This window comes from Cetorhinus maximus, chromosome 9 (assembly GCF_964194155.1).
Source record: "Cetorhinus maximus chromosome 9, sCetMax3.hap1.1, whole genome shotgun sequence".
In the NCBI taxonomy this organism is placed as follows: Eukaryota; Metazoa; Chordata; class Chondrichthyes; order Lamniformes; family Cetorhinidae; genus Cetorhinus; species Cetorhinus maximus.
The window spans coordinates 60,854,338-60,880,188 of NC_135887.1; the positions used below are offsets into that span (position 1 = coordinate 60,854,338).

The following is a 25,851-nucleotide window of genomic DNA, read 5'->3' on the forward strand; positions in this document are numbered from 1 at the left end:
CACAGTCGGACATTACAAACCATCACACTGCAGCAAGTGCAGCACAGTCGGACATTACAAACCATCACACTGCAGCAAGTGCAGCACAGTCGGACATTACAAACCATCACACTGCAGCAAGTGCAGCACAGTCGGACATTACAAACCATCACACTGCAGCAAGTGCAGCACAGTCGGACATTACAAACCATCACACTGCAGCAAGTGCAGCACGGTCGGTCATTACAAACCATCACACTGCAGCAAGTGCAGCACGGTCGGACATTAGAAACCATCACACTGCAGCAAGTGCAGCATGGTCGGACATTAGAAACCATCACACTGCAGCAAGTGCAGCACGGTCGGACATTACAAACCATCACACTGCAGCAAGTGCAGCACGGTCAGACATTACAAACCATCACACTGCAGCAAGTGCAGCACAGTCGGACATTACAAACCATCACACTGCAGCAAGTGCAGTACAGCCAGACATTACAAACCATCACACTGCAGCAAGTGCAGCACAGCCAGACATTACAAACCATCACATGGCAGCAAGCGCAGTACAGCCAGACATTACAAACCATCACATGGCAGCAAGCGCAGTACAGCCAGACATTACAAACCATCACACTGCAGCAAGTGCAGTACAGCCGGACATTACAAACCATCACACTGTAGCAAGTGCAGTACAGCCGGACATTACAAACCATCACACTGTAGCAAGTGCAGTATAGCCGGACATTACAAACCATCACACTGTAGCAAGTGCAGCACAGCCAGACATTACAAACCATCACAACGCAGCAAGTGCAGCACAGCCAGACATTACAAACCATCACACCGCAGCAAGTGCAGCACGGTCGGACATTACAAACCATCACACTGCAGCAAGTGCAGCACAGCTAGACATTACAAACCATCACACTGCAGCAAGTGCAGCACAGCTAGACATTACAAACCATCACACTGCAGCAAGTGCAGTATAGCCGGACAATACAAACCATCACACTGCAGCAAGTGCAGCACAGCTAGACATTACAAACCATCACACTGCAGCAAGTGCAGCACAGCCGGACATTACAAACCATCACACTGCAGCAAGTGCAGCACAGCTAGACATTACACTGTAGCAAGTGAAGTATAGTCTGAAATTTCAAACCCATCAGACTGTAGCGAGAGCAGTACAGTTAGATATTACAAAACCAATGCAATGTTTGAAGTGCAGCACAGTCAGATATAAACCCATCAGATTGGAGTGAGTGCAGGACAATCAGACATTACAAAGCCATCAGACTTCAATAAGTGCAGTACAGTCAGACAGTACAAACCAGTCACACTGCAGCCAATGCAGTACAGTCGGACATTACAAACCTGTCACACTGTAGCCAGTGCAGTACAGTCAGGCATTATAAGCCTTTCACCATTTCCTTTGTGTGCAGGGAGCGGAACGGTGAAGAACTGAAACGTGAGGAAACCTTCAAATACCGTTTCAAAAAGGATGGCAAGAAACACACACTTTTCATCAATGAGGCCACCAAGGAGGATGCCGGTCACTACACTGCCAAAACCAATGGAGGGCAGTCTGTGGCAGAGCTCCTGGTACAAGGTAACAGGGAATGCTGTATCCGAGGCAACAGTATACTTTCCTCACACCACCTCGGTTCACACTGCCTCAAACTGTGAAAGGCTCAGAGAGCTTAAGGTGGTTTGTGCTGGTGTTGGTGAACAGAGATCAGTGTCACCTGAGCAACTAGGAGCTCCTGAACCAACAGTGGAATGAAAGACTCCAATAACTAGACAATATGAGTCAGAGCTGGTGCAAGCTATGTCTATAAGTACTACGCTTGCTGCTCAATCGCAGCCACTGCCATCTCACTGGAGCTCCCCTTTTCCAGCACAGTCTCTCCCACTGGTGTAGTGTCAGGTTAGTCACAATCAGACTCCACTGAGCTACCCCGTAAAGTTCATAAAGGTGCCTGTGGTTTGAGCATAAGCCCCTTTACCTTCAGGGACCACCCCTCCAGTGATTGAAGTATTGTTAGATTTGGAGTTAGTTACGGAAAGGGACAAGCAACATTGGAATGTGAAAATCTTTAATGGGAGGATAGCTAATCTTAGTGCCTCGAAAAGAACCCAGCTCAGCTGGGCTGGAATTAAAGATCACCAGGTAAGACAGTCATTCAGCTAGGAGGCAGTGGGTTGGGAACAGAATAGGGGCCTGACAAAGTGAAGGTGGTGTTCCCTCGATGACTAAAGATACAAACTCTGCTTCCAGCAGCTGAACACAGGAGGGGTATCACAGGAGGGATATCACAGGAGGGGTATCACAGGAGGGATATCACAGGAGGGGTATCACAGGAGGGGTATCACAGGAGGGATATCACAGGAGGGATATCACAGGAGGGGTATCACAGGAGGGATATCACAGGAGGGATATCACAGGAGGGATATCACAGGAGGGGTATCACAGGAGGGATATCACAGGAGGGGTATCACAGGAGGGATATCACAGGAGGGGTATCACAGGAGGGATATCACAGGAGGGGTATCACAGGAGGGGTATCACAGGGCCCAATTAACTCATGCCCATGGCTTCTGATGCAGGCATTACACCAACTGCAGGCACTAGTTCAAGCCAGCCTGCTCTAGGCTAGGGGAGGTGGGGGTGTAGTGGCATTGTCACTGGACTAGCAATCCCAAGGCCCAAGGTAATGCTCTAGGGATATGGGTTCAAATCCCACCACAGCAGCTGGAGGAATTTAAATTCAATTAATAATTTTGGTGACTATCATCGATTTAGGGAAGGAAATTTGCCATACTTACCTGGTCTGGCCTGCATGTGACTCCAGACCCACAGCAATGTGTTTGACTATTAACTGCTCTCAGAAATGGCTGAGCAAGCCATTCCGTTGGATAAAACCATTACAACACCTACAAAGAGGAATGAAACCGGACCGACCACCCGGCATCGACCTAGGCACCGGAAACGGCAATGGCAATCACAGCCCTGTCAACCCTGCAAAGGGTCCTGCAAAGTGGCCTCCTTACTTACACCACAGACTAGTCAAAGGACAGCCAGATATAGTCATCCTCACTGAATCATACCTTGCAGATAATGTCCCAGACTCCACCATCACCATCACCATCCCTGGGTATGTCCTGTCCCACCAGCAGGACAGGCCCAGCAGTGGTATACAGTCGGGAGGGAGTTGCCCTGGGAGTCCTCAACATCGACTCCAGACCCCATGATGTTTCATAGTATCAGGTCAAACATGGGCAAGGAAACCTCCTGCTGATTACCACGTACTGCCCTGCCTTAGCTGATGAATCAGTGCTCCTTCATGTCGAACACCACTTGGAGGAAGCACTGAGGGTGGCAAGGGTGCAGAATGTACTCTGGGTGGGGAACTTCAATGTCCATCACCAAGAGTGGCTCGGTATCACCACCACAGACCGAGCTGGCTGAGTCCTAAAGGACATAGCCACTAGACTGGGTCTGCGACAGGTGGTGAGGAAACCAACAAGAGGGAAAAACATACTTGACCTCATCCTCACCAACCTGCCTGCCGCAGATGCATCTGTCCATGACAGTATCGGTGGGAGTGACCACCGCACACTCATTGGGGAGACAAAGTCCCGTCTTCACATTGAGGATACCCCCCATTGTGTTGTGTGGCACTACCACCGTGCTAAATGGGATAGATTTCGAACAGATCTAGGAACTCAAGACTGGGCACCCATGAGGCGCTGTGGGCCATCAGTAGCAGCAGAATTGTACTCGAACATAATCTGTAACCTCATGGCCCGGCAAATCCCCCACTCTACCATTACCATCAAGCCAGGGGACCAACCCTGGTTCAATGAAATGTGCAGGAGGGCATGTCAGGAGCAGCACCAGGCATACCTAAAAATGAGTTGTCAACCTGGTGAAGCTATAACACAGGGCTACTTGCGTGCCAAACAGCAGAAGCAGCGAGTGATAGACAGAGCTAAGCAATCCCACAGCCAACAGATCAGATCTAAATTCTGCATTCCTGCCACATCCAGTCGTGAATGGTGGTGGGCAATTAACCAACTCACTGGAGGAGGAGGCTCCATAAATATCCCCATCCTCAATAATGGGGGAGCTCAGCACATCAGTGTAAAAGATAAGGCTGAAGCATTCGCAACAGTCTTCAGCCAGAGGTGCCGAGTGTTTGATCCATCTCAGCCTCCTTTGGAGATCACCAGCATCACAGATGCCAGTCTCCAGCCAACTCGATTCACTCCACGTGATATCAAGAAACAAGTCTTCAGTCAAGTCTGAAGGCACTGGATACTGCAAAGGCTATGTGCCCTGACAATATTCCAGCAATAGTACTGAAGACTTGTGCTCCAGACCTTGCCGAACCCCTAGCCAAGCTGTTCCAGTACAGCTACAATACTGACATCTACCCGGCTGTGTGGAAAATTGCCCAGGTATGTCCTGTACACAAAAAGCAGGACAAATCCAACATGGCCAATTACCGCCCAATCAGTCTACTCTCCATCATCGGTAAAGTGATGGAAGGGGTCATTAAAAGTGCTATCAAGCAGCTCTTGCTTAGCAATACTGACGCTCAGGTTGGGTTCTGCCAGGGCCACTCAGCTCCTGACCTCATTACAGCCTTGGTTCGAACATGGACAAAAGAGCTAAACTCCCGAGGTCAGGTGAGAGTGACTGCCCTTGACATCAAGGCCATATTTGATCAAGTGTGGCATCAAGGAGCCCTAGCAAAACTGCAGTTAATGAGAATCAGGGGGAAAACTCTCTGCTGGTTGGAGTCATACCTAGCACAAAGGAAGATGGTTGTGGTTGTTGGAGGTCAGTCATCTCAGCTCCAGGACATCACTGCAGGAGTTCCTCAGGGTAGTGTCCTCGGCCCAACCATCTTCAGCTGCTTCATCAATGACCTTCCTTCCATCATAAGGTCAAAAGTGGGGATGTTCACTGATGATTGCACAATGTTCAGCACTATTTGCGACTCCTCAGATACTGAAGCAATCCATGTCCAAATGCAGCAAGACCGGGATAATATCCAGGCTTGGGCTGACAAATGGCAAGTAACATTCACACCACACAAGTGTCAGGCAATGACCATCTCCAACAAGAGAGAATCCAACCATCGCCCTTTGATGTTCAGTGGTATTACCATCACTGAATCCCCCACTATCAACACCCCGGGGGTTACCATTGACCAGAAACGGAACTGGACTAGCCATATAAACACTGTGGCTACAAGAGCAGGTCAGAGATTAGGAATCCTGCTGCGAGTAACTCACCTCTTGACTCCCCAAAGTCTGTCCACCATCTACAAGGTACAAGTCAGGAGTGTGATGGAATACTCTCCAATTGCCTGGATGAGTGCAGCTCCCACAACACTCAAGAAGCTTAACACCGTCCAGGACAAAGCAGCCCTGCTTGATTGGCACCACATCCACAAACATTCACTCCCTCCACCACCGATGCACAGTAGCAGCAGTGTACCATCTACAAGATGCACTGCAGGAACTCACCAAGTCTCCTTAGACAGCGCCTTCCAAACCCACGACCACTACCATTTAGAAGGACAAGAGCAGCAGATAGATGGGAACACCACCACCTGGAAGTTCCCCTCCAAGTCACTCACCATCCTGGTTTGGAAATATATCGCCGTTCCTTCACTGTTGCTGGGTCAAAATCCTGGAACTCCCTCCCTAACAGCACTGTGGGTGTACCTACACCACATGGACTGCAGCGGTTCAAGAAGGCAGCTCACCACCACCTTTTCAAGGGCAACTAGGGATGGGCAATAAATGCTAACCTAGGCAGTGATGCCCACAACCGGTAAAGAATAAAAAAAATGGTGTTTAATTAACTTGATGAAATAATGAAAAGGTTTGCTGAGGTTACTGAGCTGATATTTTGTATATGTATCACATAATATCCTGTTAACAAAGTAAAGTCCAGGGAATGAAAGGGATGGTGATAGCATGGACAAAGAATTAACTAAGGGATCGAAAGAGAGGGTAGTGATTGTTTCTTTCAGACTGGAGGGGAGTATACAGTGATGCTCCTCAGTGGTCAGGATGAGGGCCATTGCTCTTTTGATATATACTCATGAGTTGGCCCTGGGTATATTATCCCATTCCCCTGTGCCTGCAGAAAAGCAGCTGGAGGTATATCAGAGTATTGCCGATCTGACTGTGAAAGCCCAGGAACAGGCCGCCTTCAAGTGTGAGGTGTCTGATGAGAAAGTCAAAGGGAAATGGTTCAAGAACGGTGTGGAGGTCGTGCCCAGTGACAGAGTGCAAATCACACACATTGGCAGGTAAATGAGTCTATACATCTATAAGTGAAGCAATGAATCAATTTCTCCTTTAACTTGTCTCACTTCCTCCAAATAAAAAGTGTGGCTATGGGTACCCGTATGGGCCCCAGTTATGCCTCTTTATGGGGTATGTGGAACATTCCTTGTTCCAGTCCTACTCAGGTCCCCTCCCACAACTCTTTCTTCGGTACATCGATGACTGTTTTGGTGCTGTTTCATGCTCTCATCTCGACCTGGAAAAATTTTATCAATTTTGCTTCCAATTTCCACCCCTCCATCACTTTCGCATGGCCCATCACTGGCACTTCCCTTCCTTGACCTCTCTGTCTCAATTTATGGTGATAGACTGTCCACCAATATTCATTACAAGCCCACTGACTCCCACAGCTACCTCAACTACAGCTCCTCACACCCTGCTTCCTGTAAGGACTCCATCCCATTCTCTCAGTTCCTTCGCCTCCGTCGCATCTGTTCTGATGATGCTACCTTCTAAAACAGTTCCTCTGACATGTCTTCCTTCTTCCCTCCCGCTGTGGTTGACAAGGCCCTTAACCGTGTCCGGCCCATCTCCTGCGCCTCTGCCCTCACACCTTCCTCTCCCTCCCAGAACCATGATAGGGTCCCCCTTGTCTTCACTTTTCATCCCACCAGCCTCTGCATTCAAAGGATCATCCTCCACCATTTCCGCCAACTCCAGCATGATGCCACCACCAAACACATCTTTCCTTCACTCCCCCCTGACGGTATTCCAAAGGGACCATTCTCTTTGGGACACCCTGGTCCACTCCTCCATCATCCCCAACACCTCAACCCCCACCCATGCAATCACAGAAGATGCAACACCTGCCCTTTCACCTCCTCCCTCCTCACCGTCCAAAGACCCAAACACTCCTTTCAGGTGAAGCAGCATTTCAATTGCACCTCCTTCAATTTAGTCTACTGCATTCACTGCTCCCAATGCGGTTTCCTCTACATTGGAGAGACCAAACGCAGACTGGGTGACCGCTTTGCGGAACACCTTCGGTCTCTCCGCAAGCATGACCCAGACCTTCCTGTCGCTTGCCATTTCAACACCCCATCCTGCTTTCATGACCACATGTCCATCCTTGGCCTGCTGCATTGTTCCAGTGAAGCTCAACGCAAACTGGAGGAACAATATCTCATCTTCCGATTAGGCACTTTACAGCCTTCCAGACTGAATATTTAGTCAACAACTTCAGACCATAAACTCTCTCCTCCATTTTGATTTTTTAAATTATTTTTCCCAATCCTCTACCCCCTAAAGAGCCTTCTGTAACTTGTTCTTACATTTTCACAGATGGCTGACCCATGTTTTGCTACAAACACGTTCTACTATCTTACCTTTATGCCACTATTAGCACATTTTTTAGTCTTTAGTACTACCATTAACAATCCCTTTGTCTTTGTCAAATTTCTCCTGAGCTCCCAACTAGCCCTGTCCTTCTATTGTGCACCACCTGCTCCAATCCGACTTTTCAACAGCATAAAACCCATCACATTTCTACATCCCTTCAGTCATGAAAAAGAGTCATACGGACTCAAAATCTTAATTTGAGTTCTTTATCCACAGAAGCTGCCACTCCTGCTGAGTTTTTCCAGTATTTTCTGTTTTTATTTAAAATGAACCTAGTGTCTGGAGGTAGGTGGGTGGGCAGGTTTTGTGTCTGCTGGGAGGACTTAATTTCTGCTGGGCAGGTTTAGTTTCTGCTGGGTGGGTTTAGTTTCTGCTGGGTGGGTTTAGTTTCTGCTGGGTGGGTTTACTTTCTGCTGGGTGGGTTTACTTTCTGCTGGGTAGGTTTAGTTTCTGCTGGGAGGACTTAATTTCTGCTGGGCGGGTTTAGTTTCTGCTGGGTGGGTTTAGTTTCTGCTGGGTGGGTTTAGTTTCTGCTGGGCGGGTTTAGTTTCTGCTGGGCGGGTTTAATTTCTGCTGGGCGGGTTTAGTTTCTACTGGGCAGCTTTTTCTACTGGGCGGGTTTAGTTTCTGCTGGGCGGGTTTAGTTTCTGCTGGGAGGATTTAATTTCTGCTGGGCGGGTTTAGTTTCTGCTGGGTGGGTTTAGTTTCTGCTGGGCAGGTTTAATTTCTGCTGGGCGGGTTTAGTTTCTGCTGGGCGGGTTTAGTTTTTCTGCTGGGCGGGTTTAGTTTCTACTGGGTGGGTTTAATTTCTGCTGGGCAGGTTTAGTTTTTCTGCTGGGTGGGTTTAGTTTCTAGTGGGTGGGTTTAGTTTCTGCTGGGCGGGTTTAGTTTCTGCTGGGCGGGTTTAGTTTTTCTGCTGGGTGGGTTTAGTTTCTGCTGGGCGGGTTTAGTTTTTCTGCTGGGTGGGTTTAGTTTCTGCTGGGCAGGTTTAGTTTTTCTGCTGGGTGGGTTTAGTTTCTGCTGGGCAGGTTTAGTTTTTCTGCTGGGTGGGTTTAGTTTCTGCTGGGCGGGTTTAGTTTTTCTGCTGGGTGGGTTTAGTTTCTGCTGGGCAGGTTTAGTTTTTCTGCTGGGTGGGTTTAGTTTCTGCTGGGTGGGTTTAGTTTTTCTGCTGGGTGGGTTTAGTTTCTGCTGGGCGGGTTTAGTTTTTCTGCTGGGTGGGTTTAGTTTCTGCTGGGCAGGTTTAGTTTTTCTGCTGGGTGGGTTTAGTTTCTGCTGGGTGGGTTTAGTTTTTCTGCTGGGTGGGTTTAGTTTTTCTGCTGGGCGGGTTTAGTTTTTCTGCTGGGTGGGTTTAGTTTCTGCTGGGTGGGTTTAGTTTTTCTGCTGGGTGGGTTTAGTTTCTGCTGGGCAGGTTTAGTTTTTCTGCTGGGTGGGTTTAGTTTCTGCTGGGCGGGTTTAGTTTTTCTGCTGGGTGGGTTTAGTTTCTGCTGGGCAGGTTTAGTTTTTCTGCTGGGTGGGTTTAGTTTCTGCTGGGTGGGTTTAGTTTTTCTGCTGGGTGGGTTTAGTTTTTCTGCTGGGCGGGTTTAGTTTTTCTGTTGGGTGGGTTTAGTTTTTCTGCTGGGCAGGTTTAGTTTCTGCTGGGCGGGTTTAGTTTTTCTGCTGGGTGGGTTTAGTTTTTCTGCCGGGTGGGTCTAGTTTCTGCTGGGTGGGTTTAGTTTTTCTGCTGGGCGGGTTTAGTTTTTCTGCTGGGTGGGTTTAGTTTTTCTGCCGGGCGGGTTTAGTTTTTCTGCTGGGTGGGTTTAGTTTCTACTGGGTGAGTTAAGTTTTTCTGCTGGGTGGGTTTAGTTTCTGCTGGGTGGGTTTAGTTTTTCTGCTGGGTGGGTTTAGTTTCTGCTGGGCGGGTTTAGTTTTTCTGCTGGGTGGGTTTAGTTTCTGCTGGGCGGGTTTAGTTTTTCTGCTGGGTGGGTTTAGTTTCTACTGGGCAGGTTTAGTTTTTCTGCTGGGTGGGTTTAGTTTCTGCTGGGTGGGTTTAGTTTTTCTGCTGGGTGGGTTTAGTTTTTCTGCTGGGCGGGTTTAGTTTTTCTGTTGGGTGGGTTTAGTTTTTCTGCTGGGCAGGTTTAGTTTCTGCTGGGCGGGTTTAGTTTTTCTGCTGGGTGGGTTTAGTTTTTCTGCCGGGTGGGTCTAGTTTCTGCTGGGTGGGTTTAGTTTTTCTGCTGGGTGGGTTTAGTTTCTGCCGGGCGGGTTTAGTTTCTGCTGGGTGGGTTTAGTTTTTCTGCCGGGTGCGTCTAGTTTCTGCTGGGTGGGTTTAGTTTTTCTGCTGGGCGGGTTTAGTTTCTGCTGGGCGGGTTTAGTTTCTGCTGGGCGGGTTTAGTTTCTGCTGGGCGGGTTTAGTTTCTGCTGGGTGGGTTTAGTTTTTCTGTTGGGTGGGTTTAGTTTCTACTGGGCTAGTTTAGTTTTTCTGCTGGGCGGGTTTAGTTTCTGCTGGGTTGGTTTAGTTTTTCTGTTGGGCTGGTTTAGTTTTTCTGCTGGGCAGGTTTAGTTTCTGCTGAGCGGGTTTAGTTTCTGCTGGGTGTGTTTCGTTTCTACTGGGCTGGTTTAGTTTTTCTGCTGGGCGGGTTTAGTTTTTCTGCTGGGTGGGTTTAGTTTTTCTGTTGGGTGGGTTTAGTTTCTACTGGGCTAGTTTAGTTTTTCTGCTGGGCAGGTTTAGTTTCTGCTGGGTTGGTTTAGTTTTTCTGTTGGGCTGGTTTAGTTTTTCTGCTGAGCAGGTTTAGTTTCTGCTGAGCGGGTTTAGTTTCTGCTGGGTGTGTTTCGTTTCTACTGGGCTGGTTTAGTTTTTCTGCTGGGCGGGTTTAGTTTTTCTGCCGGGTGGGTTTAGTTTTTCTGCTGGGTGGGTTTAGTTTTTCTGCCGGGTGGGTTTAGTTTTTCTGCTGGGTGGGTTTAGTTTCTGCTGGGTGGGTTTAGTTTTTCTGCCGGGTGGGTTTAGTTTTTCTGCCGGGCGGGTTTAGTTTTTCTGCTGGGCGGGTTTAGTTTTTCTGCTGGGTGGGTTTAGTTTTTCTGCTGGGTGGGTTTAGTTTCTGCTGGGCGGGTTTAGTTTCTGCTGGGTGGGTTTAGTTTTTCTGCTGGGCTGGTTTAGTTTCTGCTGGGCGGGTTTAGTTTCTGCTGGGCAAGTTTAGTTTTTCTGCTGGGCTGGTTTAGTTTCTGCTGGGCGGGTTTAGTTTCTGCTGGGCAAGTTTAGTTTTTCTGCTGAGTGGGTTTAGTTTCTGCTGGGTGGGTTTAGTTTCTGCTGGGTGGGTTTAGTTTCTGCTGAGTGGGTTTAGTTTCTGCTTGGTGGGTTTAGTTTCTGCTGGGTGGGTTTAGTTTCTGCTGGGTGGGTTTAGTTTTTCTGCTGGGTGGGTTTAGTTTCTGCTGGGTGGGTTTAGTTTTTCTGCTGGGTGGGTTTAGTTTCTGCTGGGCAGGTTTAGTTTTTCTGCTGGGTGGGTTTAGTTGTTCTGCTGGGTGGGTTTAGTTTCTGCTGGGTGGGTTTAGTTTTTCTGCTGGGTGGGTTTAGTTGTTCTGCTGGGTGGGTTTAGTTTCTGCTGGGTTGGTTTAGTTATTCTGTTGGTGGGTTTAGTTTTTCTGCTGGGTGGGTTTAGTTTTTCTGTCGGGTCGGTTTAGTTTCTGCTGGGCGGGTTTAGTTTTTCTGCTGGGTGGGTTTAGTTTTTCTGCTGGGTCGGTTTAGTTTTTCTGCCGGGTGGGTTTAGTTGTTCTGCTGGGTGTGTTTAGTTTCTGCTGGGCGGTTTAAATTTTTCTGCTGGGCACGTTTAGTTTTTCTGCTGGGTGGGTTTAGTTTCTGCTGGACGGGTTTAGTTTTTCTGCTGGGTGGTTTTAGCTTTTCTGCTAGGTGGGTTTAGTTTCTGCTGGGTGGGTTTAGTTTCTACTGGGCTGGTTTAGTTTCTGCTGGGTGGGTTTAGTTTCTGCTGGGTGGGTTTAGTTCCTACTGGGCTGGTTTAGTTTTTCTGCTGGGTGGGTTTAGTTTTTCTGTTGGGTGGGTTTAGTTTCTAGTGGGCTGGTTTAGTTTCTGCTGGGTGGGTTTAGTTTCTGCTGGGTGGGTTTAGTTTCTACTGGGCTGGTTTAGTTTTTCTGATGGGTGGGTTTAGTTTCTGCTGGGTGGGTTTAGTTTCTGCTCGGCGGGTTTAGTTTTTCTGCTGGGTGGGTTTAGTTTTTCTGCTGGGCTGGTTTAGTTTTTCTGCTGGGCGGGTTTAGTTTTTCTCCTGGGCGGGTTTAGTTTCTGCTGGGTGGGTTTAGTTTCTGCTGGGTGGGTTTAGTTGTTCTGCCGGACTGGTTTAGTTTTTCTGCTGGGCGGCTTTAGTTTTTCTGCTGGGCGGGTTTAGTTTCTGCTGGGTGGGCTTAGTTTCTGCTGGGCGGGTTTAGTTTCTGCTGGGTGGGCTTAGTTTCTGTTGGGCGGGTTTAGTTTCTGCTGGGTGGGTTTAGTTGTTCTGCCGGGCTGGTTTAGTTTTTCTGCTGAGCGGGTTTAGTTTTTCTGCCGGCGGGTTTAGTTTCTGCTGGGCGGGTTTAGTTTCTGCTGGGTGGGTTTAGTTTTTCTGCTGGGCGGGTTTAGTTTTTCTGCTGGGCGGGTTTAGTTTTTCTGCCGGGCGGGTTTAGTTTCTGCTGGGTGGGTTTAGTTTCTGCTGGGTGGGTTTAGTTTTTGCTGGGTGGGTTTAGTGTCTGTCTTACAGGTTTGCTGTCTGCCTTGCAGGTTTACTGTTTGCCTTGCAGGTTTAGTGTCTGCCTTGCAGGTTTAGTGTCTGTCTTGCAGGTTTAGTGTCTGCCTGGCGGGTTTAGTGTCTGTCTTGCAGGTTTAGTGTCTGCCTGGTGGGTTTAGTGTCTGTCTTGCAGGTTTACTGTCTGCCTTGCGGGTTTACTGTCTGATTTGCGGGTTTACTGTCTGACTTGCGGGTTTAGTGTCTGCCTTGCGGGTTTAGTGTCTGCCTTGCGGGTTTAGTGTCTGCCTTGCGGGTTTACTGTCTGCCTTGCAGTTTTAGTGTCTGTCTTGCGGGTTTACTGTCTGCCTTGCGGGTTTAGTGTCTGTCTTGCGGGTTTACTGTCTGCTTTGCGGGTTTACTGTCTGCCTTGCGGGTTTACTGTCTGCCTTGCGGGTTTACTGTCTGCCTTGCAGATTTAGTGTCTGTCTTGCAGGTTTAGTGTCTGTCTTGCGGGTTTACTGTCTACTTTGCGGGTTTACTGTCTGCCTTGCAGGTTTAGTGTCTGCCTGGCAGGTTTAGTGTCTGCCTTGCAGGTTTAGTGTTTGCCTGGCGGGTTTAGTGTCTGTCTTGCAGGGTTAGTGTCTGCCTTGCAGGTTTAGTGTCTGCCTGGTGGGTTTAGTTTCTGCTCGGTGGGTTTAGTGCCTGCTGACTCATACAGTTATTCTTGGTTGTATTACTGTCAGACTCACTAATGTATTGTTTATGTTTCCCAGAATCCACAAACTTGTGATCGACAATGTGAGACCACAAGATGAGGGCGATTACACTTTCGTACCTGATGGGTTTGCCTTCAACCTCTCGGCCAAGTTGAATTTCCTGGGTGAGCTATGGGCAGTGCTGACCCTGGGGCTGGGAGATGTTTCTGCAGTTTAGTAACTCGATTCACTGAGTAACTGTGTGCACTACAGCAATGCAGAGATGAATGGTGTCTGCCAATAGGTTTGGTATTGTCTAGGGTAGAACAGTGTCAGCTAAATCCTCACCATTCCAGCCTCCTCACTAGTTTAGTTGCTGAATTTAGTGAACTCTCAACTGGGAAGTGAGATGAGTCCAGTTTAAGCTGGTTTCCTTGTCCGTAGACTGTTAATTCAGGGGCACAGAGGTGTCAGCTGTGGCTCAGTTCATAGCACCCTCGCCTTTGAACCAGAGGGTTGTGGGTTCATGTCCCACTCCCGGAAACCAAGAACTGTGATTGTACTCGGAAGAGTTGCAATCTGTGACTGTTGATAACTCGAAAGAGTTTGGAGTTGATCAGGACAGATGACCAGAAATTGTTGTTTGTTTGGAGCCATGTGTGTTCTGTTCGATTCTTCTCATAGGATTCATTTTGCTCAACACTTTATACATAGTACAAAGGAGGCCTTTTGGAGCAGTGGTTAGCATCCCTGCCTCTGAGCCAGAAGTTACAGGTCCGAGTCCCACTCCAGGACTTGATGGCCACAGAAGGTGTGTTGGTGACGTGGTCACACAGATTGATTATCAGCCTGTAAATCCTTCAATACACCCTATTGCAGGCAGGCAGGGTGAGAGAGGTCAGCCACACTGCAGAAGGCAACATATGAATTAGGAGCAGGAATAGGCCACTCGGCCCCTCGAGCCTGCCCCTCCTTTCAATAAGATCATGGCTGACCTGAATGTAACCTCAACCCCACATTCCTGCCTCCCCCGATAACCTTTCACCCCCTTGTTAATCAAGAATCTACCTAGCTCTGCCTTAAAAAAGATTCTGCTCCCACTGCCTTTTGAGGAAGAGAGTTCCAAAGACTCACTACCCTCTGAGAGAAAAAAATTCTCCTCATCTCTGTTTTAAATGGGTGACCCCTTATTTTTAAACAGTGACCCCTAGTTCTAGATCTTCCCACAAGAGGAAACATCCTCTCCACATCCACCCTGTCAAGAATCCTCAGGATCTTAAAGGTTTCAATCAAGTCATCTCTTACTCTTCTAAACTCCAGCGGATACAAGTCTAGTCTGTCCAACCTTTCCTCATAAAACAACCCACCCATTCCTGGTATTAGTCTGGTAAACCTTCTCTGAACTGCTCCCAACGTATTTACATCTTTCCTTAAATAAGGAGACCAGTACTGTACCCAGTACTCCAGGGGCAGGGTTTTATGTCCCACGGGCGGGCGTGTGCCCAACCTGATCGGGCGTAAAATAGCACTAGTGTGATATTTCAGTCAGCGAGCGTGCATGAGAGTCAGCAATGCGTCTGCCAACAATTAAGAGGGCTATTAAGCCCATTTTAATCAATTGATTAAGCAGCATTTTTCGCAGGACATCCAACCTTACGGTTGGCAGGAGGGCGAATCGGCCAAGCAGCCTTTGGATTTTTAGGAAACCTCATCCATGGGTGGGACAAGAACCTAAGAAATAGGAACAGGAATAGACCATTGGGCCCCTCGAGCCTGCTCCACCATTCAATAAGATCATGGCTGATCTTCTTGTAGGTTCCACATTCTCATCTGCCCCCGATAACCTTTGATTCCCTTTCCCAACAAGAATTTATCTACCTCTGCCTTAAAAATATACAATGACCCTGCCTCCACCACCTACTGAGGCAGAGAATTCCAAAGTTGCACAATCCAGAGAGAAAAAGTTTCTCCTCATCTTTGCCGTAAAAGGACAACCCCTAATTTTAAAACAGTGCCTCCTAGTCCTGGACTCACCCACAAGAGGAAACATCCTTTCCACATCCACCTTATCAAGGCCGTTCAGGATCTTGTATACTTCAATCAAATCACCCCTCCCTCTTCTAAACTCCAGTGAAAACAAGCCCAGTCTGTCCAACCTTTCCTCATAAGACAACCTGCTCATTCTAGGTATCAATCTAACCTCCTCTGAACTGCCTCCAATGCAGGGATGAGGTTTCCAACAGTAATTTAAAAAAAATAAAAATTGCTAAAGATCATTTTTAATATGTCCCTGTTTCTCTCATTTTTAAAATCTTTATTTTTGAATCCACAAATCTTCAGTTTCCTGAGGCAGCTCTGTGCCTTCAGGGAGCTTTCAGTGCATGCTCCCCGCGCATGTGCAGACTTTAGCACTCACACTCCTCCTGCCCCCACCCCGGCAGTGCTGGGCTTCTCACTGGCCGTTAATTGGCCAGTCAGTGTGACATCGCGGTCAGGGGCCAATCGCAGGTGGCGGGCTACTTCCTGGCTGCTTCCAGGCCCGCCCACCGTGCCCGCCGACAAACGGAAAATCCTGCCCTGTACGGGGTCTCATGGGTGCCCTGTACAACTGAAACATAAGCTCCCTACTTTGTAATCAATTCCCCTCACAATAAATGATAACATTCTGTTAGCTTTACCTGTTGTACCTACATACTAACCTTTTGTGATTCAAGCACTAGGACACCCAGATCCCTCGGAATCTCAGAACTTCAGTGCATCCACTGGTTCCCCTTTATCCACAGCACATGTGACTCCTTCAAAGAACTTCAATAAACTGGTTAAACATGATTTCCCTTTCGCAAAACCATGTTGACTATGCCTGATTGCCTTTGATTTTTCTAAATGCCCTGCTATAGCTTCTTTAATAATAGCTTCTAACATTTTCCCTATGACAGATGTTAAGCTAACTGGCCTGTAGTTTCCTGCTTTGCGTCTCCCTCCCTTTTTAAATAGAGACATTGGCAAATCACTGCAGTACTCTGCCAAGCGTAACAATGGACCAACCCAATGGAAGTCCATGGTCGCCAACACTCTGTTAGGGTGTGGTACCTGGCAGAGGAAATCCTCCCAACACATGCCAATAGCAGGCGGTAAGAATGGCAGAGTCTCCTGGTCAGCCATGTTTGATGCAGAGTGGCACCCCTCAAGTTCTAGCCTCTGGGGACTGGTCAGCAGCCTAGTACTGGAAAAACTAGCTGCAGCTAACAGACATAACCGTATGCTTTGTCTGCCTGATACGTCTCTGCATGAGGGAAGCCAACTAAGTCCAAGTACACCTAGTGTTTCAGGTTTTTCTAATTTATTCTAATAATTTTTAAATTTTCTCTCTCTCTGTTCTCTGTTTTTGTTCATCTCTGCAGAGGTTAAGATTGACTATGTACCCCGTCAAGGTAAGATTTTAATTTTTTACACCTATATTAACAATGCTGCACAGCTGCACACAGCCCTCAGCGTGCTAACCCACATGTATCTGCACTCCATAGATCCTCCCAAAATCCACCTGGACTGTTTGGGAAGCATCCCTGATGCCACCATCATTGTCGTGGCTGGGAACAAGCTCCGGCTGGACGTGCCCATCAGCGGAGACCCGGTGCCCACTGTCATCTGGAGCAAGGCAGACAAGGTAGGGCTGTGGCAGGGGTGGAATGGACCTCCCAATCAACCCCCTTTAAACGAGGTGAACCTGTGGGCTGGGTGATGGTAGACTATACTCTATACCCTACAGCTCACTGAGGGGGCTATGTGAAGGAGATGAGATTGAGAGTTTTCAAGAGCAGGTACCCCTTGAATCTTAAAGCTGCCCATCACCGATAGCAGTCTACCCAATACCTGCACTACACCAAGTCACATGTTCAATCAACCACAGGCGGCCTACTTTGGAGGGACTAAGAGCCATTTGCAGTGCCTGTGGGCCAGAGGGAGTGGTGGGATGTGTCATATCACCCTCTTGTATTAATGGGGACAGAGGTTATCTGTGAGTCTCTGGGCTGTGATGGAACCTCAGCTGAGAGGGAAGATCTCAATCTTCCACCTCCAAATCAGTGCCTTGTCCTCTCCCGTCGGTTGCTTTGTTTATGGATGTACACCGTGTGTACAGTAATTCACACCCTGTGCACACAGTTTACAGTAATACACACCCTGTACACAGTGTACAGTAATACACACAAGACAGTGTACTGTAATACACACCCTGTACACACTGTACAGTAATACCCTGTACAGTAATACACATGTTACACAGTGTACAGTAATACATGTGCTGTACACAGTGTACAGTAATACACATTCTCTACATAGTGTATAGTAATACACACTGTACCCGGTGTATAATAATACACACTGTACCCGGTGTACAGTCATACATATGGTAGCCAGTGTACAATCATACATGCGGTACCTGGTGTACAGTCATACACACAGTAGCCAGTGTACAGTCACACAAAACACTAGTGTACAGTAATGCACACTCTGCATGCAATGTACAGTAATGCACACTGCACGCAGTGTACAGGAATGCACACTAGTGTACAGTGATACAGGCACTAAACAGTGTACAGTAATACACAGTCTGCACACAGTGTACAATACTACACACTTGTACATAGTGTACAGTAATACACTGTCCACACTGTACAATACACATTGTATGTAATACTCTGCACATGCTCTACTGTAATACTGACTGAACACACTGTACAGTAATACTCACTGTACACACTACTGTAATTATCACCATACACACTACTGTAATAGATACTCTACACAGAGTGTACCCTATTGCAGACCATATATACAGGGTGTACCATAGTGCAGACTGTATGCCGAGAGTGTACCCTGCTGCAGAGTTTAGAAGAATGAGGGGTGATCTTATTGAAACGGACAAGATTATGAGGGGGCTTGACAGGGTAGATGTTGAGAAGATGTTTCCACTAGTGGGGGAATCTCAAACTAGGGGACAAAGTTACAGAATAAGGGGACACTCATTTCAAACTGCGATGCGAAGGAATTTCTTCTCTCAGAGGGCAGTGAATGTCTGGAATTCTCTACCCCAGAGAGTTGTGGAGGTTAAATCACTGATGGTATTTAAGCTTTTTGAAATATCGGGGAGTTGAGGCTATGAGGAGCTGGCATGAAAGAGGAGTTGAGGCCTGAGGCAGATCAGCCATCATCTTATTGAATGGTGGGGCAGGCTTGAGGGGCCAAATGGCCTCCTCCTGCTCCTATTTCTTATGATCTTATGTGTGCCGTGGTGCAGACTGTGTACGCGGTGTGTGCCGTTTGTTTAGTTTCTGATCAATGGTTCCCCAGCATCACAGATGCCAGTCTTCAGCCAATTCGATTCACTCCATGTGATATCAAGAAACAGCTCAAGGCACTGGATACTGCAAAGGCTATGGGCCCTGACAATATTCCAGCAATAGTACTGAAGACTTGTGCTCTAGAACTTGCTGTGCCCCTAGCCAAGCTGTTCCAGTACAGCTACAACACTGGCATCTCCCAGGCTATGTGGAAAATTGCCCAGGTATGTCCTGTACACAAAAAGCAGGACAAATCCAACCCGGCCAATTACCGCCCCATCAGTCTACTCTCCATCATCAGTAAAATGATGAAAGGAGTCATCAACAGTGCTATCAAGCGACACTTGCTTAGCAATAACCTGCTCACTGACACTCAGTTTGGGTTCCGCCAGGGCCACTCAGCTCCTGACCTCACTACAGCCTTGGTTCAAACATGGACAAAAGAGCTGAACTCCCGAGGTCAGGTGAGAGTGACTGCCCTTGACATCAAGGCAGCATTTGACCGAGTGTGGCATCAAGGAGCCCTAGCAAAACTGGAGTCAATGGGAATCAGGGGGAAAACTCTCTACTGGTTGGAGTCATACCTAGCACAAAGGGAGATGGTTGTGGTTGTTGGAGGTCAGTCATCTCAGCTCCAGGACATCACTGCAGGAGTTCCTCAGGGCAATGTCCTCGGCCCAACCATCTTCAGCTGCTTCATCAATGACCTTCCTTCCATCATAAGGTCAGAAGTGGGGATGTTCACTGATGATTGCACAATGTTCAGCACCATTCGCGACTCCTCAGACACTGAAGCAATCCATGTCCAAATGCAGCAAGACCTGGACAATATTCAGGCTTGGGCTGACAAGTGGCAAGTAACATTCACACCACACAAGTGTCAGGCAATGACTATCTCCAACAAGAGAGAATCCAACCATCGCCTCTTGACATTCAATGGCATTACCATCACTGAATCCCCCAACATCAACATCCTGGAGGTTACCATTGACCAGAAACTGAACATAAATAATGTGGCTACAAGAGCAGGTCAGAGGCTAGGAATCCTGTGGTGAGTAACTCACTCCCTGACTCCCCAAAGTCTGTCCACCATCTGCAAGGCACACGTCAGGAGTGTGATGGAATACTCTCCACTTGCCTGGATGAGTGCAGCTCCAGCAACACTTAAGAAGCTTGACATCATCCAGGACAAAGCAGCCCTGTTTGATTGGCACCACATCCACAAACATTTACTCCCTCCACCACCGACGCACAGTGGCAGCAGTGTGTACCATCTACAAGATGCACTGCAGGAATTCACCAAGGCTCCTTCGACAGCACCTTCCAAACCCACGACCACTATCATCTAGGACAAGGGCAGCAGATAGATGGTTACACCACCACCTGGAAGTCCCCTCCAAGCCATCCTGACTTGGAAACATATCGCTGTTCCTTCACTGTCACTGGGTCAAAACCCTGGAATTCCCTCCCTAACAGCACTGTGGGTGTACCTACACCACAAGGTCTGCAGCAGTTCAAGAAGGCAGCTCACCACCACCTTCTCAAGGGGCAATTAGGGATGGGCAATAAATGCTGGCCCAGCCAGCGAAGCCTACATCGCAAACATTAAAAAAATTATCCCCATTTCCCCCCTACCCTCTCTACTATCCCTGCTACCCCTCTCTGAACATCCCAATTACCCTCATTGACTCTTTGTCTACCCTCTATTATGTTGTTTCCCCATTTTAATTATTCTGATATCCACATTTGATCCTCTCACTTATCCCCATTTCCTCAGCCTGGCTGCCCACTCCCTTAAGCTATTTTCTGGTCCCCATTCTATTGATCCACTTTCTTGTTCCAGCTCTTGACTTCTTGCCCTGTTGAGATTGCCATTTATTTATGATAGATTTCTGAATGTGACATTCTGTTACTCATCAAGAACTGGACCTCGCGAGCACCCGCTGACTAGACTTTCATCTTCTCTGCCCTCAAAACAAGTGTGTTGGTTTAGCCTGGCCAATAAGTCAAGCTGCAGCAGAGGCAGTGTTGGTGTAGTTGCTAATGTAGGTAGTGTGGGTGAGTTCGAGTGAAGGTCCAAGTGTGCCTCAGTGTGGGTGCTAGTCTGAGTTAACCCTGACTCTGTTCCTGTTGACAGGTGATTACAGAGATGGATGGGCGTGTACACGTGGAGAAACACCCTGACCACTGTGTCTTCATCATAGAGGGAGCAGAGAGATCTGACCAGGGCGTCTACACCGTGCTGGTAAAGAACCCAGCTGGGGAGGATAGAGCTGATATCACTGTTCGAGTGGTTGGTGAGTACCGACATTCCAACCAGGGCCTGGTCTAACAGGATTGAGTTCAGTTGGTGAGGTGCAGTACTCAGGACAGAGCCCCAGTAATGGTACCCTCCCCCTCCCACACAGAACAACTTTTATTCATATAGCGTCTTTAACATGGTGCCAAAATATAACACCAAATCAAACAAGGAGATATTTGAGCAGAGGACCAGAAACTTGGTCAAAGAGGTAGGTTTTGACGGCTGTCTCAGAGGAGGAAAATGAGGTTGAGAGACGGAGAAGTGTCGGGAGGGTAGAGCCTTAGGGCTTGGGTAGCTGATTGCAATGCACAATGGGCCAGAGTCAGAAAAATGCAGCTCCCTTGGCGGGGTTCCAGAGCTGGGCGATAGGATAACAGCCTGAACCACATTTGTAGGAGAGGAATGGAGGAGAGAGCATGGAGGAGAGAGCATGGAGGTGAGAGCATGGAGGAGAGAGCATGGAGGAGAGAGCATGGAGGAGAGAGCATGGAGGTGAGAGCATGGAGGAGAGAGCATGGAGGAGAGAGCATGGAGGAGAGAGCATGGAGGTGAGAGCATGGAGGAGAGAGCATGGAGGAGAGAGCATGGAGGAGAGAGCATGGAGGTGAGAGCATGGAGGTGAGAGCATGGAGGAGAGAGCATGGAGGAGAGAGCATGGAGGAGAGAGCATGGAGGAGAGAGCATGGAGGAGAGAGCATGGAGGAGAGAGCATGGAGGAGAGAGCATGGAGGTGAGAGCATGGAGGTGAGAGCATGGAGGAGAGAGCATGGAGGAGAGAGCATGGAGGTGAGAGCATGGAGGAGAGAGCATGGAGGAGAGAGCATGGAGGAGAGAGCATGGAGGTGAGAGCATGGAGGAGAGAGCATGGAGGAGAGAGCATGGAGGAGAGAGCATGGAGGAGAGAGCATGGAGGAGAGAGCATGGAGGTGAGAGCATGGAGGAGAGAGCATGGAGGAGAGAGCATGGAGGAGAGAGCATGGAGGAGAGAGCATGGAGGAGAGAGCATGGAGGAGAGAGCATGGAGGTGAGAGCATGGAGGAGAGAGCATGGAGGTGAGAGCATGGAGGAGAGAGCATGGAGGAGAGAGCATGGAGGAGAGAGCATGGAGGAGAGAGCATGGAGGTGAGAGCATGGAGGAGAGAGCATGGAGGAGAGAGCATGGAGGAGAGAGCATGGAGGAGAGAGCATGGAGGAGAGAGCATGGAGGTGAGAGCATGGAGGAGAGAGCATGGAGGTGAGAGCATGGAGGAGAGAGCATGGAGGAGAGAGCATGGAGGAGAGAGCATGGAGGAGAGAGCATGGAGGAGAGAGCATGGAGTGAGAGCATGGAGTGAGAGCATGGAGGAGAGAGCATGGAGGTGAGAGCATGGAGGAGAGAGCATGGAGGAGAGAGCATGGAGGAGAGAGCATGGAGGAGAGAGCATGGAGTGAGAGCATGGAGGAGAGAGCATGGAGGAGAGAGCATGGAGGAGAGAGCATGGAGGAGAGAGCATGGAGTGAGAGCATGGAGGAGAGAGCATGGAGGAGAGCGCATGGAGGAGAGAGCATGGAGGAGAGAGCATGGAGGAGAGAGCATGGAGGAGAGAGCATGGAGGTGAGAGCATGGAGGAGAGAGCATGGAGGTGAGAGCATGGAGGAGAGAGCATGGAGGAGAGAGCATGGAGGTGAGAGCATGGAGGTGAGAGCATGGAGGAGAGAGCATGGAGGAGAGAGCATGGAGGAGAGAGCATGGAGGAGAGAGCATGGAGGAGAGAGCATGGAGGTGAGAGCATGGAGGAGAGAGCATGGAGGAGAGAGCATGGAGGAGAGAGCATGGAGGAGAGAGCATGGAGGAGAGAGCATGGAGGAGAGAGCATGGAGGAGAGAGCATGGAGGAGAGAGCATGGAGGAGAGAGCATGGAGGGGAGAGCATGGAGGAGAGAGCATGGAGGAGAGAGCAGATAAAAGGCAATTGGGGAATGAAAAGGAGAGAGGACAACACAAGAATACCGAGTGGAGATTGTGGAGTACAGGGGAGGGTGTAGTTAATGGGTTAATATAATAGTTATGGTAATGAGGGATGCAGATCATGATATAACAGTGATATTACCAATCATGTGCTATACTCTCTGTACAGCAGATCAAGCAGGCAGCACTCGGGAGAGATGTGCCTACTTAGTAGCTCATCATGCTTTTAGTGTACATAGTGTAAGTAAACCTACCTGAGTCAGACTACAGTCTCCAGGTGAGATAAACCACGCCACCAGTATATGAAACATGGTGGCAGCGGCGGTAACACCAATCTAAGAAAGTTTTGGTGCCATGGATGGAACACCCCCCGGGGAGGATAACCTGATTGAAACAGCAATCTGCAAATGTACCTGAGACAGAGACCAAAAGGAAAGCGGTAGCGATGGCAACACCAGGTGACCAGTCACAGCCGCTAGCCCGCATGGTTCAAAAGTCCCAAGGACCCACACAGAGGCTAACATTGGAACTGATGGAGGGAGAGCTTCCCAAGGGTATCCAGCAGCCTCAGGTCTCCTTACCAAAGAGCAGAAACACCAGGTTAGTTCACTCCTCTATACTGTAGGGCGTGTCACCAACTAGGTCCTCCTGAGAAAGGAGTAGAAGAGACCTCCACAGACTCCGAATCAGCCCTGACAGCCTTCCATACATTTTTTATTCTGAAGTGGAACCTCATTGCCAGGCGAGCACAATTCAGTCAGAGATCCCACAAACCAGGGGAATCCGTCAAATCAATCTTTACCCACCCTTTCAAGTTAGTTAGTTGTTGCAAGCATGGTGTAAAGTATGGGTCCTAAGTGTCCTGGCCTCTTGTGTACATACTTGTTCTGAATTCCCAATCTTTCTCTCATACTTGCTGTACAAACAGCTTTCTCTACCTCCTATAACTCAAAAGATAAGGTCATACATGAATGGGCTCATGCCTTCCTACTGCCGAGTTATAACAGCACAAGATCCCATCTGTATTCCTGATCTTCCTGGCTGGAGTTGGAGATTCTAACACTCCATGTGGCTCTGGCTCAATCTACTACCTACACCACATGGACTGCAGCGGTTCAAGGTGATGGCTCACCACCACCTTCCCAAGGGCAGTTTGGGATGGGCAATAAATGCTGGCCTAGTCAGCGAAGCCCACATCCTGTGAAAGAATAAAAACAGAATTATTTTTATTTTACTGTATGAAATTGTACAGATGTGAAACAAATCAGAAAATAAAAACCCCCCTTGTGGAGGGTTTAGTTTAGTTCCTCCTTATTTAATTCCTTGGGAAACCCTTGTTAGAAGCTGAGCTTTAGCTGATTTCCCATGGGCTGGGTTAACATTCACATAATTCAAACTTTACACAGGCCAGATTTAACACAACTTGTGAGATCTTTTATCTATCTCGATGTTAATTGTCTTCATAGAAACCACAACACGGGCGCTATGGACATCACAGACCAAGTTTTGTGGTTTAAAATGAAGGTGAACTCCATAGCCTAAAAGAGGTCAATGACCTCAGCCTCCTCCACCGATAGGACAATCCATGACCTGAAACATGGTCGCCTCACTCACCCAGTGTCGAACAAGTTAACATCGCTTCAGGAAGGAACCAAACCCAGTTTGTTGTGATACAGCCTTATAAGGAAATGATCCTGTGCTACACCCCACCCCCGCTACCCCCACTCGCTATCCCCACTTTTTCAAATCCTGGACTCCTCCACTTTGTCTTTCCTTCTGGGGGGTATGACCAGCTCTTGCCCAAGCTGAGTTCTCACATTGGACACACTGTTAATCAATTATATATGAAACCTGTTCCTCTCCAACCCCTAAACCTGCCCACCCCACTCCCTAACCCCTCAATCCCGTTCCACTCCACTCCCCGCACTCCCCCACGCCCCGCACTCCCCCACTCTCTGCCCCCCCAGTCTCTGCCCCCCCACTCCCCGCACTCCCCCACTCTCTGCCCCCCCACTCTCTGCCCCCCCCACTCCCCGCACTCCCCCACTCTCTGCCCCCCCACTCTCTGCCCCCCCCACTCCCCCACTCTCTGCCCCCCTCTCTGCCCCCCCCACTCCCCGCACTCCCCCACTCTCTGCCCCCCCACTCTCTGCCCCCCCCACTCCCCCACTCTCTGCCCCCCTCTCTGCCCCCCCCACTCCCCGCACTCCCCCACTCTCTGCCCCCCCACTCTCTGCCCCCCCCACTCCCCCACTCTCTGCCCCCCTCTCTGCCCCCCCCACTCCCCGCACTCCCCCACTCTCTGCCCCTCCACTCTCTGCCCCCCCCACTCTCTGCCCCCCCCCCCACTCTCTGCCCCCCTACTCCCCCACTCTCTGCCCCCCCCACTCTCTGCCCCCCCACTCTCTGCCCCCCCCACTCCCCGCACTCCCCCACTCTCTGCCCCTCCACTCTCTGCCCCCCCCACTCTCTGCCCCCCCCCCCACTCTCTGCCCCCCTACTCCCCCACTCTCTGCCCCCCCACTCTCTGCCCCCCCACTCTCTGCCCCCCCCTCTCTGCCCCCCACTCTCTGCCCCCCCACTCTCTGCCCCCCCACTCCCCCACTCTCTGCCCCCCCACTCTCTGCCCCCCCACTCTCTGCCCCCCACTCTCTGCCCTCCCACTCTCTGCCCCCCCACTCTCTCCCTCCCCCCACTCCCCCACTCTCTGCCCCCCCACTCCCTGTCCCCCACACTCTCCAGCCCACTTTCTCTCTCCCCCACCAGTCCCCCTCCATGCCCTCACAGGCTGATCTGCAGAGACTGTCTGGTTTACCTTCACTGCTCTTTCCTCAGACATCCCTGACCCACCGGAATCCCCACGCATCCTGACAGTCGGAGAGGATTCCTGTACAACCCAGTGGGACCCACCAGCATTTGATGGAGGCCAACCTGTGCTAGGTAAGAGGCGATCACTGAAGATTTCAGAGGGCAGAAAGTGAGTGCTGGTCAGGATTAAACCATGTCTTTCTATTTCCCCCTACTCTGTCTCTCTCTCTCCCCCCTCTCTATTCCTCTCTCTGTTTCTCTCTCACTGTCCCTCACTCTCTCCCCTTTCTATCTCTATGGCTTTCTTGCTCTCCTCTTCTCTCATGCCCCTATACCCTCCCTGCATCACTTGTCCTCTCCCTATCTTCCCTCCCTTACCTCTCGAATACTCT

The 25,851-nt window shown here is 49.3% G+C and overlaps 1 protein-coding gene across 1 annotated transcript in view; it reads left to right on the forward strand.

Annotated features, from left to right (window-relative positions):
* Positions 1–25,851, forward strand: part of LOC144685053 (myosin-binding protein C, cardiac-type-like) — a 174,900-nt gene that overhangs the window by 69,005 nt on the left and 80,044 nt on the right. Inside the window, exons 2-8 of the mRNA XM_078549587.1 lie at positions 1,425–1,591; positions 6,149–6,314; positions 13,142–13,248; positions 16,465–16,494; positions 16,588–16,727; positions 20,540–20,699; positions 25,487–25,591. Of these exons, the coding sequence (XP_078405713.1) occupies positions 1,425–1,591; positions 6,149–6,314; positions 13,142–13,248; positions 16,465–16,494; positions 16,588–16,727; positions 20,540–20,699; positions 25,487–25,591 (875 nt within the window). The remainder of the gene's footprint in view (positions 1–1,424; positions 1,592–6,148; positions 6,315–13,141; positions 13,249–16,464; positions 16,495–16,587; positions 16,728–20,539; positions 20,700–25,486; positions 25,592–25,851) is intronic.